The sequence below is a fragment of the Mustelus asterias genome, chromosome 15 (genome assembly GCF_964213995.1).
Source record: "Mustelus asterias chromosome 15, sMusAst1.hap1.1, whole genome shotgun sequence".
Taxonomy (NCBI): Eukaryota; Metazoa; Chordata; class Chondrichthyes; order Carcharhiniformes; family Triakidae; genus Mustelus; species Mustelus asterias.
In genome coordinates, this window is record NC_135815.1 from 16,546,495 (window position 1) to 16,559,579 (window position 13,085).

At 49.4% G+C, this 13,085-nt stretch overlaps 1 protein-coding gene across 4 annotated transcripts in view; it reads right to left on the reverse strand.

The window, feature by feature from the left end:
- ltbp1 (latent transforming growth factor beta binding protein 1) overlaps positions 1-10,761 on the reverse strand; it is a 356,653-nt gene extending 345,892 nt beyond the window's left edge. For 2 of the 4 annotated variants that reach the window (XM_078229550.1, XM_078229549.1), the window contains exons 1-2: positions 10,184-10,757; positions 7,523-7,593 (exon numbers count right to left, since the gene is read on the reverse strand). In XM_078229550.1, coding sequence (XP_078085676.1) covers positions 7,523-7,593; positions 10,184-10,617 — 505 coding nt within the window. In that variant the 5' untranslated portion in view covers positions 10,618-10,757. Of the gene's footprint in view, positions 1-7,522; positions 7,594-10,183 lie in introns of all 4 variants that reach the window. The other 2 variants (XM_078229547.1, XM_078229548.1) reach the window with 2 other exon arrangements.
- Positions 10,762-13,085: the final 2,324 nt, after the last annotated feature.

Below are 13,085 nucleotides of genomic sequence, written 5' to 3' on the forward strand. Positions count from 1 at the left end.
AAGTGTCCGGCTTGACTTCTGCGCTAAAAGTCTGGAAGCTGCAATTGGAAGGCCCAACCTCCCGACTGGAGGACAGGAATTCTGCCAAACGCATCACAGCTGGCCGGGAAGCTATGAGGATACCTCGGTGTAAATTTACATCAATAAAATGGGTAGAATTTTAGATACAATACCCAAATTGGTCACGGTGGCACAGTGGTTAGCACTGCTGCCTCACAGCGCCGGGGGACCTGGGTTCGATTCCCAGCTCGGGTCACTGTGTGTGTGGAGTTTGCACATTCTCCCCGTGTCTGCGTGGGTTTCCTCCGGGTGCTCCGGTTTCCTCCCACAGTCCGAAAAATGTGCTGGTTAGGGTGCGTTGGCCATGCTAAATTCTCCCTCAGTGTAACCCGAACAGGCGCCGGAGTGCGGCGACTGGGGGATTTTCACAGTAACTTCATCGCAGTGTTAATGTAAGCCTACTTGTGACTAATAAATAAATAAACCTTTTAAATAAATAAAATAAACTCCAGGATCTTGTTGCAAAGTGAAAACTGTCGATTAAAACTGAGCACACTTTAAATAGCAAGCTTTAAATCCAAAGCTTTTCACTCATTATTGAACCTACAAGTGGGTTTGGGATGTCAGGATTGTTATTAGCCTTGGCACGCTGATGTTCTGGAAGGCAAAGTGGGGCATTGTCTGAAGCTTTTCAAGACTCAAGGAATATTACATTCCTTACCTGTATTCAATTTACCTGCGGGTCATGTGGACACAGTAAATTAAACCTCTTTATGTGAAGCAAAGTTATTGCATTGGGGGCGAGGGACATTCTCATCCCTCGTCCAGGAATGACACCTGGTCACAAAGTAATCCCCGGATCACAGAGAGGACAGGAAAACTGTCACTGCTCCTGCAGAATTCCGAATTACTCATTAAGAATGCCACCTAGTGGCGACTTCAAATTCACACCCCCATGTTGGGCCCATCGCAAGAAAAATACAAATGAACAAATTGGGATAAAAGTTCCAAAACTTCATGAAACAAAGACCAGTTATCGTTTACCTACTTTCTATTTATTAGTAAGGGGTCAGTGAGTCCACGATGTGCTTTCCACTTACAGCAGCAAGCGCGGTTGTGTTTCAAAGAAGTGTAGCCAGCCCACAATTAACCAAAGGAGGCCATTTGGCCCATCGAGTCTGCACCGTTCACAGTTCCATCCAGGCCCTATCCCCGTAACCCCACGCATTTACTTTGCTCGTCCCCCCGATACTATGGGGCAATTTAGCATGGCCAATCAACCTAACCCGCGCATCTTTGGACTGTGGGAGGAAACCGGAGCACCTAAAGGAAACCCATGCAGACATGGGGAGAACGTGCAAACTCAACACAGACAGTGACCTGAGGCTGGAATTGAATCCGGGTCCCTGGCGCTGTGAGGCAGCAGTGCTAACCACTGTGCCACTGTGCTATAGGTTAAATCTTCTGATTCTGTCTCTTAGTCACGTAGTTGTTGCTTTCGAATAAAAATGTCCTGCATTAATAAAGCATCAATTCAGTTCAGAGACCCGTCACTGGCAGCTGCGTTAAGCTGCAGGTCCCCCGCAGGGAGCTCATGGATAAAGGATGAAATTGGTCTTTTGCGCAAAGTGGGTGATTGCGAATTGGCAGCCCACTCTACGCCCACTCCACCATCTATCTTCCCAATGTCAATGGAAAATTAAAATTTGGCAGGGCGCAGAAACAGGTTGCCAATGCCCAGAACCAATTTGGCCTTTTCAATCACATGCAGGGGCAAGGCGAGTCAAGTCCAAAGCACCCAATACAAGGTTGCCAAATAGTCAGCACGCTGGTCTCACGGGACAGCAGATAGATGCCCAAGAATGGTCCTAAAATGCATTGTCGGGCACCAGTGGAATAGCCAGTGAACTGCGGGGGTTAACGGGCCCCCATTGCAGCTGAGCAGCCTGGGAAATGCATCTAGCTCGGTTACGCGAGGAAGGCGGGTGGTTGACATGGAAACTGAGACAACCCTAAGTGGCCCCAGTACAGACCAATGGCCCCAGCACAGGCCAATGGCCCCAGCACAGGCCGGTGGCCCCAGCACAGGCCGGTGGCCCCAGCACAGGCCGGTGGCCCCAGCACAGGCCGGTGGCCCCAGCACAGGCCGGTGGCCCCAGCACAGGCCGGTGGCCCCAGCACAGGCCGGTGGCCCCAGCACAGGCCGGTGGCCCCAGCACAGGCCGGTGGCCCCAGCACAGGCCGGTGGCAGCTCACAATACTAATGTGAAGGCAGGAAGAGCATTCCTGCCCCTGCGGGCTCCACATCCGGATAAAAAAAATTTATCTGCCAGTTCTGACTGCGGCCTCCAGCGGTCCTCCTTACTGACCGCTTCTTAAGCCAGTGTAGAAGATGGAAAACTAGTTACAGCTGGAGCAATGCAAGCTCTGACTAGTTTGAATTAATTTTCAGGAAATAGGGGCAGGGCCCCTCATATCAGCACTGAACGGAGGCCTGTGCTTGTTGAGATGGCTGGTAAAAATTAAGCGTGAGGCAGGCGCACTGGCCGGAATTCTCCGATGTCGGACGCCCTGCCACTGCTGCCAGCCAGAACGGAGAATTTGGCGCTCAGCCAAAACTTCATTCACTGCAGCGGGACTGGAGAATCCCAGCTGCGGGCGAGGTTGGAGAATCCCGGCCACTATGCCCGTGCATAAAATGGTGCAATATCGATGAATCCTGGCCCCAATGCCCATGGTTACAGCAATAAGGGAGCCAAAAGAGAATGCTTTAATCACTGTTCAAGCCCAAGGCCCACCAGCAGCAGTGAAGCCTAGCAATAGATTCAGGGAATTGTGGTACCACGGAAGCTGTTTATGGCCATCTTGTAGGATGTTAACCTGTGCAAATTAATGGATCCTTTACCCAAGCCTTTAAGTTGGACACATTTTAAACTAAAGTCGCTGGGATTAATAATTGGTGATATTGTAAGGGACGAGGAATGACTGAGAGAGATAGTGGGCGGACTTTTACTGCCCAGCTCGCCACCGGAATCCGGGCGGGCGAGGGGCGGAACATGGAAAGGTCCGTTGACCTCGGGCGGGATTTTACGGTTTCAGGATGAGCGAAGCCATAACATCTCGCCCCAGGAGCAGAGAGGCAGACACAGAGTGCAACTCAGCAAAATAGAAATATGAGACATGTAGAGAGAGAGACAGAGACAAACTTGCATTTAAATTATGCATTTCCATTTCATTCAGAACACCCTAAAGGGCTTCGCATACAATGAATTAATTGTTACATATATTGTTAGCTCCCTGCAACACCCTCCAATCCTCTGTTCTAACCTTCATCTTCCATTCCCATTCCGAGATATTGTTGACGGTATTTTGCACAGCGTCTAGAATAGGAGGCTGAATTGACAGATCAGAGTTCCAGCCAGAGAACCTCACCCAACTGGGAGTGCGCAGTCGGATCAAGTGGGCTCACTCCCGACAATTTTCGATCCTTCGATTGATGGAATAGTCACAGGGAGTGCCCCCCCCCCCCCACCCCCCCCCCCCCGACAATTTCCTGAAATGCATTCCCACCAGGACCAACCCGCCATGGGAGTGAATCACCGGCTCAGCACTTTCCTCCATCGGTAAACATGCACATTAGGAGATTCGGCCCCTCAAGCTTGCTGCACCATTCAATAAGAATATGGCTGATCAGACTGTGGCCTCGACTCCATATTCCACCCACCTCCCAAAGGACAGAGGTGTCACGGTGCACAACAGTATCGCCCAGGCTGCGAACCCTGCTACCAACATTCAGCTCAATGAAAAGCTCTCACAGGAGCAGGTCATAGAGGTTTACAACATGGAAGAAAGTAAAGTTTATTTATTAGTCACAAGTAGGCTTACATTCACACTGCAATGAAGTTACTGTGAAAATCCCCTAGAGGCCACACTCCAGCGCCTGTTTGGGTACACTGAGGGAGAATTTAGCATGGCCCAATGCACCCTAACCAGCACGTCTTTTGGACTGTGGGAGGAAACCGGAGCACTCGGAGGAAACCCGCGCAGACACAGGGAGAACGTGCAGACTCCGCACAGACAGTGAGCCAAGCCGGGAATTGAACCCGGATCCCTGGCAGCAGTGCTAACCACTGTGGTGCCCCAAACAGGCCCTTATGCCCAACTTGTCCATGCCACCCTTTGTTTTTTCTTTTCAGTCATCAGTAAATGGCTGGAGATAACTCGCTCCGGGGCAGGGGATTGGAAAGAACATCAAGGTCGCACCCTATCCAATGTCACGCCCCAGAGTTCAAAGGCAGCACGGGATTGTAAAGCCAGCATTGCACCCAATCTCGTCAGGTTGCTAAAGGGAGGCTAGGTTAAAATTATCTCCCATGGCGATCACGTTACAATTGCTAAATCGGCCAGTGTGAATGTTGCTGTTTATCAGTGGCGTGCCTGACAATGGCCAACATGGCAACTGGTGGCCATTTTCCAAAAAGAAACTTTAAAATGAAAGCGGCCCCAGTGATCTCCACAGAATCACGGAAAAGGTGATGGATAAATGGCTTGCCAGGAGAGGAAAAAGATTTAAAAAGCTTTGACGCTTTGCACTCTCCAGTTTAGGATGCAGAGGGAGGTCAACAACGACTCACAGAATCCAAGCGGCCACTCTTTTCGTTGTTTTTTTTCCAATCACATTCATTATGTGTTTTTTTGCGCATTGATAAAACATGATCTGATTGAATGGCGGGCGGAACAGGCTGGAGGGGCCGAGTGGCCTACTCCAACTGCCCCTAGTTGCTATGTTTTGGGTAGCACTCCCTGCTGGTGCTGTGGTTTCACATGCAGGCGCGTCGAACACTCTGCAGCTGCACTTCCAGCTGGCTCCCACCTGTAAGCAGGCCTCTTTTCCAGGAAACACATGATTCACAGACGGAGCCGATGTCCCAGCTCTCTCACTCCGCCTAGTGCATTTCATCTTTCAATATTCATTCTCAAGCATTACACTTGCACGATAAATGAATTCCGCGCGCGGGCTCCTGGCTGGACTCTTCTAGTGTGTGAGCGCAGCCTGAGCAGAAATACAACCCGAAAGTCATTCCGTGGGTCAGTGTGCAGCAGTGTGAGATGGAGGCCAACTGCGACATTAGCGCAATGGGGGTGCTTTGGAGTTTGAGACTGTCACTTTTACCCTGAGGGTGGTGTGGGGTGGAATTTACTACCCACCCCTGCGTTTGGTGGCTGGGGGAGGTGGCGGGGCATTTATTCGGACGGAATGGTAGTGGGCGGGGATCCCATCGCTTCCTGCCTCCACCCCGATTCAGTCCATGGTGGAAAAGCTTGTGTACAGCCTGCCTGTCCCAATTGAGGTCCTTGACTGCCCACCCAAGGGCCTCAGCGCACCACCGCTGGTATCAACCCAGCGGCAGGCAAGGGGGCCTGCCACGAAAACAGAAGATGCTGGAAAATCTCAGTATGTCTGACAGCATCTGTGGGGAGAGAATAGAGCCAACGTTTCAAGTCTAGACGACCCTTCGTCAGAGCTCCTCCCATGTGGACAGCTTGATAAACTAACCTGTGCGGGCATGCTTGCAGGCTCCCAGGGAGTGGTGGGCGTGGCAGGTGGGGTGAGGGGGGGGGGGGGCTTGCCCACAGGAACCCAGTGCCTGTTGATGCTGGGATCCAGCATCAACACCAGGCCTCAGGTGGGTGTCATACAAGCCGCAGCCACCTCCTCCCAAGGGGGCACTATCATTCAACAGAGCTGCCGGCCTGTGATTGGTTAGCTACTCTTGGTGGGTGGGACTTCCGCTCCCACGGTCTTTGATGCTGGAGAAAAGGCCACTGCATTCCAGTTAGATTCCTCAGTGACACCTAATATGGTAAGCCCTCCCTCTCTGTCTCTCCAGCCAGCTTTAAAAGAGAAAGGTTTTAAAGACATGTCTTAAAGGAGGAAAGCGAGATAGAGAGGCAGAGAGAAGGTGTAGGGAGGAAATTCGAGAACTTTTGGTCCAGGCAGCTAAAGGCACGGCCACCAATGGTGAAGCATCCAGGATACCCAACTCAGATATCTCAGAGGACTGTGGGTGCTGGACGAGGTTACAGGGATGCGAAGAGGCAATGCCGTGGAAGGATTTGAAAACAAGGAGGAGGATTTTCAAATCAAAGTGTTGCTTAACCAGGAGCCAGAGTAGGCCAGTAAACACCGGGATGATGGGTCAACAGGACTTTGGTATAAGTTAGGATAATGGCAGATATGGTCATATAAATACTTTGGCTACAAGAGCAAGTCAGCGGCTAGGAATTCTGCAGCGAGTAACTCTCCTCAAAGCCTGCCTACCCATCTACACCAGTCAGGAGTGTGATGGAATACTCTCTGCCTGTGGCACCAACAACGCTCAAGAAGCTCAACACCGCCCAGGACAAAGCAGCCCACTTGATTGGCACCCCGTCCACCACCTTAAACATTCACTCCCTCCAACCCCGACACACAGTGACAGCAACATGGACCATCTACGCGATGCACTGCAGCAATTCGCCAAGCCTCCTTTGACAGCACTTTCCAAACGCGCAACCTCTACCACCAAGAAGGACAAAGGCATCCGTGGACATGCGTGCGAACACTACAAGTTTCCCTCCAAGTCACTCACCATCCTGACTTGAAAAATTTTTCGCTGTCCCTTCACTGTTGCTGGGTCAAAATCCCGGAACTCCCTCCCCAACAGCACTGTGGATATACCAACACCACATAGACTGCTATGGTTCAGGAAGGTAAATCAACACCACCTTCTCAAGGGCAATTAGGGATGGGCAATAAATAGTGGTCTAGCCAGCGATGCTCACATCTCATGAGAAAATGCATTTTAGCAAAGAAGAGCTTTGGATGAATTTAAATTGACAGAGGATGGGAGGCCGGCCAGGCGTGCATTTGGAATAGTCCAGTTTCGCGGTCACCAAGGCATGAAGGAGATTTTCCGCAGAGAATTCAGAAGAATGGGGGGGGGGATCTTGTAGAAACATATAAGATTATGAAGGGAATAGATAAGATGGAAGCAGAGAGGTTGTTTCCACTGGCAGGTGAAACTAGAACTAGGGGGCATAGCCTCAAAATAAGGGGGAGCAGATTTAGGACTGAGTTGAGGAGGAACTTCTTCACCCAAAGGGTTGTGAGTCTGTGGAATTCCCTGCCCAGTGAAGCAGTTGAATGTTTTTATGGCAAGGATAGATAAATTTTTGAACAGTAAAGGAATTAAGGGTTATGGGGAGCGGGTGGGTAAATGGAGCTGAGTCCATGAAAAGATCAGCCATGATCTTATTGAATGGCGGAGCAGGCTCGAGGGGCCAGATGGCCTCCTCCTGCTCCGAGTTCTTATGTTCTTATAATGGAATTCCAGTCTCTCACTATTACACAGAGGGTTATATGGAGGCTGTGTGGAGATCTTCTGATGTTTCCGCAGAATCTACAGATGATAAACCCTCGGACAAAGCTCAGCTTGCCGACTTGAGAAAGACTTTCTGAAAAGCAACTGAAATCACTTACGTTTGGTGCACCTCTGAGAGCCTGGAGCTTGAGCCCAGCCGTGACAGCACTGGCCGCTGCAGACATTCACGCTGCAAGTCATAAAGTGGCACATTTACTGGAGGGAAGAGGAAGATGCCGACCAATAAAACATTTATCTGACACTAAACTATCCATCAAATAAAGCTGTAAAAAAGTTTATTGAGTCAATCTGCCTAACAGTTCATTATCAATGCCTGACAGCTGAGGACCTGGAGAGAGAATAAAATAAAATACACTTGAATTAAAAAATAAACGCCGCTAATGAACCCATGTTTCAAAAAGTGCTAAGTTTTGGTTTATATTGACGGGAAACTACATCTGTATTTTTAAAGGCAGTGGGGAAGATCATTCATTAGGAAAAGATGATTCAGTACAGACTCTGCTTAGTTACATCTGACTTAACATCTTAGTTACATTAGACTTGATTACCTGTAAAGACTCGCATTCCAACCATTATTTTGTAAATTGTGTTTATGTCTTTATATGCCCTGTTTGTGAACAGTTGAAGGAGCGGCGCTCCGAAAGCTAGTGGCTTGTGCTACCAAATAAACCTGTTGGACTTTAACCTGGTGTTGTGAGACTTCTTACTGTAGTTACATCTGATCAGCTGGAGATGGAGTTGACTCAATTTTAGTGAGAAAAACAAACCCCGGGGTCAAATTTCTCAATAACAAAACTTCCAGTTTCTCTATCGTAAACAATTCACCAAGCCTTCTTTGACAGCACCTTCCAAACCCCTGGCCTTTACCCCCCCCCCCCCCCCCCCGCCACTCCCTCCCCACCCCCTCCCCATCCCCCAGAAGGGCAGCAGGCACATGGGAACACCACCACCTGCAAGTTCCTGTCCGAGTCACACGCCACCCTGGCTTGGAAGTGCCTTGTACTTCCTTCACTGCCGCTAGGTCAAAATCCTGTAACTCCCTCCCCGTCAGAACCGTGGGTATACCTGCCCCGCATGGACGACCGCTGTTCAAGAAAGTGGCTCACCACCACCTTCTCAAGGGGCCATTAAGGATGGGCAACAAGTGCTGGGCTTGCCAGCAATGCCCACATCCTGTGAAAGAATCCTTTTTTTAAAAAAGAGAGTCCCAGGGTCATGATTCTCAATAGTAAAATGTAACTGGTGAAGCTTTCTTTTCCCCAGCACAATAACAATGCACCCCCCCCCCGCCCCCTTTCAATAGGAAGATGTTTACTCTCTGGGTTTTAAATAGATCACATTTTCAAAGTTTGCGCACAAATGTTTTGGGTGTATCTGATATCCAGTCGGAAATGCTTCCTACGCATGGCTACAACACCAGGGTGAGTCCTGTGCTGTGTGCAGAGGGCTATAAACATGGGCTAAAGCTGCAGTTACATTGAACAGGAAGAAAGCAATTTGGGAGCTGCTTAAATATTTGCTGCTATCAGGATTTTACTTGCATTATCAATGTCCTTCAGCATGTTTTTAACTATTACTGCAGGTTACCGCATATTTTACATAAATAAATATTGATTGGTTATGTTTCAAATATGAATGAGCAATTGACATTCATAGAACCCCAACAGTGCAGAAGGAGGCCATTCAACCCATCGAGCCTGCACTGACAACGATCCCACCTAGGCCCTATCCTCGTAACCCCACACATTTACCCCGCTAATCCCCCTGACACTAAGGGGCAATTTAGCATGGTCAATCAACTTAACCTGCATATCTTTGGACTGTGGGAGGAAGCCGGAGCACCCGGAGGAAACCCACGCAGACACGGGGAGAACGTGCAGACTCCGCACAGGCACCCAAGCCGGGAATCGAACCTGGGTCCCTGGTGCTGTGAGGCAGCAGTGCTAACCCCCTCTGACCCACTGTGCCGCCCCAATTGAAAGTGCTTGTTAAAATTTATTTATTTGTCGCAAGTAGGCTTACATTGACACTGCAATGAAGTTACTGTGAAAATCCCCTAGTCGCCACACTCCAGTGCCTGTTCGGGTACACTGAGGGAGAATTTAGCACGGCCCAATGTACCTAACCGGTACATCTTTCAGACATTGGGAGGAAACCGGAGCACCCGGAGGAAACCCACGCAGACATGGGGAGATGTGCAGACTCCGCATAGACGGTGACCCAAGCCGGTAATCGAACCTGGGTCCCTGGCTGTCTCAGTGCCAGGGATCAGGGTTCGATTCCCGGCTTTGATCACCATGCGGAGTCTGCACGTTCTCCCCGTGTCTGCGTGGGCTTCCTCCGGGTGCTCCGGTTTCCTCCCACCGTCCGAAAGACGCGCTGGTTAGGGTGCATTGCCCCGAACAGGCGCCAGAGTGTGGCAACTAGGGGAATTTCACAGTAACTTCATTGCGGTGTTAATGTAAGACTTACTTGTTGACACTGATAAATAAACTTTAACTTTGGCGCTGTGAGGCAGCAGTGCTAACCACTGTGCCATCGTGCCACCCACACGTTATTATATAAGGTTAAAAAACCTCATCATGAAGGGGAACAAAAATATACACATATAAAATATTAGGAGGGAGGGGATTCAGATAGAAATAGTTCTTTGGGCAGTGATGTTATGTGGGTGAGGCTTAAGTGATATCCAGGAATGGAGGGAAGGGAGGTATTCATCCAGCACTGATCTGGCACAAAGTTCAAGGGAGACTCCTTACCCGCGAAGCTGTTGTTTTTGGTACTGCACAGGGTGTCGAATGGGCTGCTGCTGGTAGTACTGGTGTGCATGGAATTGGCCGATGTGTTGCTGCTGGGGCTGCGGCTGCTGCTGCTGCTGCTGCGGGACACGGGAGCCGGCTTTGCCCATCCGCCGGGTCCTGACCTGGGGCGAGCTTCTTCTCCTGTAACTGGTCTTCAGCTCCAGCACCGGAGCCGAGCCCTGCGCCCTCACTGTGTAAGTGGAAGAGGAGGAGGAGGAGACGCCGTGCCTGGTGCCGAAGGTGGAGAGGCTGGAGCCGCCGGCGAGAGAGTGAGACTTGCCCGGGTGAAGCACATAGGTGATCCTCCTGAGAGTCCTCTTGTCAGAGTGGACCTGGTGCGGCTGGAAAGCGGAGAGCAGCCAGAGTAAGACGCTGAACCTCTTCCACTCCATGTTGCTAATTCTGTTCCTTAAGGAAAACTTCTCTCCACTCCTGCCTTTTAAACAGACTGAACTTGGCTCCTCGCTGGATCTCTGGAGGCGGCTTCTTATATATATATATATATATAAATATATATTATTTTTTATATATAGAACAAAATAAAAAACGCTGCTTTGCCAGATAACCTTTACAATTTAAGAGACTGAAGCTGCAAAGGGAACAGCACAAATAAATAAGAGAGAAACTCACTGCAGCAGATGTTAGATGGTATCGCGATGGTTGTAAAATATTTTAGTTTGAACAGATTGAAAGTCTTTAAAAAGTTTTTTGGGGGAAGGGGAGGGAGTCACAGAGGCTCCCATCCAATCTTAGACACACATGACGTCAGGCACAAAGAGAAGCTGCATTAGAACCTGCCCTTTGCTGCACAGTGAGGGGAAACTCACACACTGATACACATAGACACACACACTGATACACACACACACATAGACACACACACACTGATACACAGACACATACACACAGACACCCACACACTGATACACACACAGACACCCACACAGACACCCACACACATAGACACACAGACACATACACATAGACACCCACACACTGATACACACACACACCGATACACACACATAGACACCCACACACACTGATACACACACACACACATAGACACCCACACACTGATACACAGACACACACACAGATACACAGACACACACACACTGATACACACACACACATAGACACACACACACACAGACATACACACGCATAGATATACACACACACACACAGATACACAGACACACACACTGATACACACCCACACACACTGATGCACAGACACTCAAACACACATAGACACCCACACACACACTGATACACACACACTGATACACACACAGATACAGACACACACACTGATACAGACACACACACACACACACTGATACACACACACTGATACACAGACACACACACACACACTGATACACAGACACACACACACTGATACACAGACACCCACACACACACATAGACACCCACACACAGTGATACACAGACACACATACACAGACACACACGCACTGATACACAGACACACACACTGATACATAGACACACACTGATACACAGACACACTCACGCACTGATACACACCCACACACACATAGACACACACATACACACTGATACAGACACACACACTGATACACAGACACACACACAGATACCCACACACACACATAGACACTGATACAGACACACACACACACTGATACACAGACACACACACACTGATACACAGACACACACACACCCACACACTGATACACAGACACTCACACACACTGATACACAGACACACACACACACACTGATACACCGACACACTCATACATAGACACCCACACACACACACTGATACACAGACACACACACACACTGATACACAGACACACACACTGATACACAGACACACACGCACACACACTGATACACACACACACAGACACCCACACACACACTGATACACAGACAGTCACACACTGACACACACACACTGATACACAGACACACACACTGATACACAGACACACTCACACACAGACACCCACACACACTGATACACCGACACACTCACACACAGACACCCACACACACTGATACACAGACACACTCACACACTGATACACAGACACACTCACATACTGATACACAAACATACTCACACATAGACACCCACACACACACTGATACACAGACATACTCACACATAGACACCCGTACAGACACACTCACACACTGATACAGACACACTCACACATAGACACCCACACACACTCACACACTGTTACACAGACACACACACATAGACACCCATACAGACACACTCACACACTGATACAGACACACTCACACATAGACACCCACACACACACATAGACACCCACACACACATAGGCACCCACACAGACACACTCACACACTGATACACAGACATATTCACACACTGATACCCACACACACATAGGCACCCACACACACACACATAGACACCCACACACACACATAGACACCATCACAGACACACTCACACACTGATACACAGACACACATAGACACCCACACAGACACTCATACAGACACACTCACACAGATACACAGACACACACACACTGATACACAGACACACATAGACACCCACACAGACACTCATACAGACACACTCACACACTGATACACAGACACACACATAGACACCCACACAGACACACACACATACATAGACACCCACACAGACACACACATAGACACCCACACACACACATAGACACCCACACAGACACACACACACATAGACACACACACAGACACCCACACTCACACACAGACACCCACACACACACACACTGATACACAGACACCCACACACAGACACCCACACACACAGAGACACTCA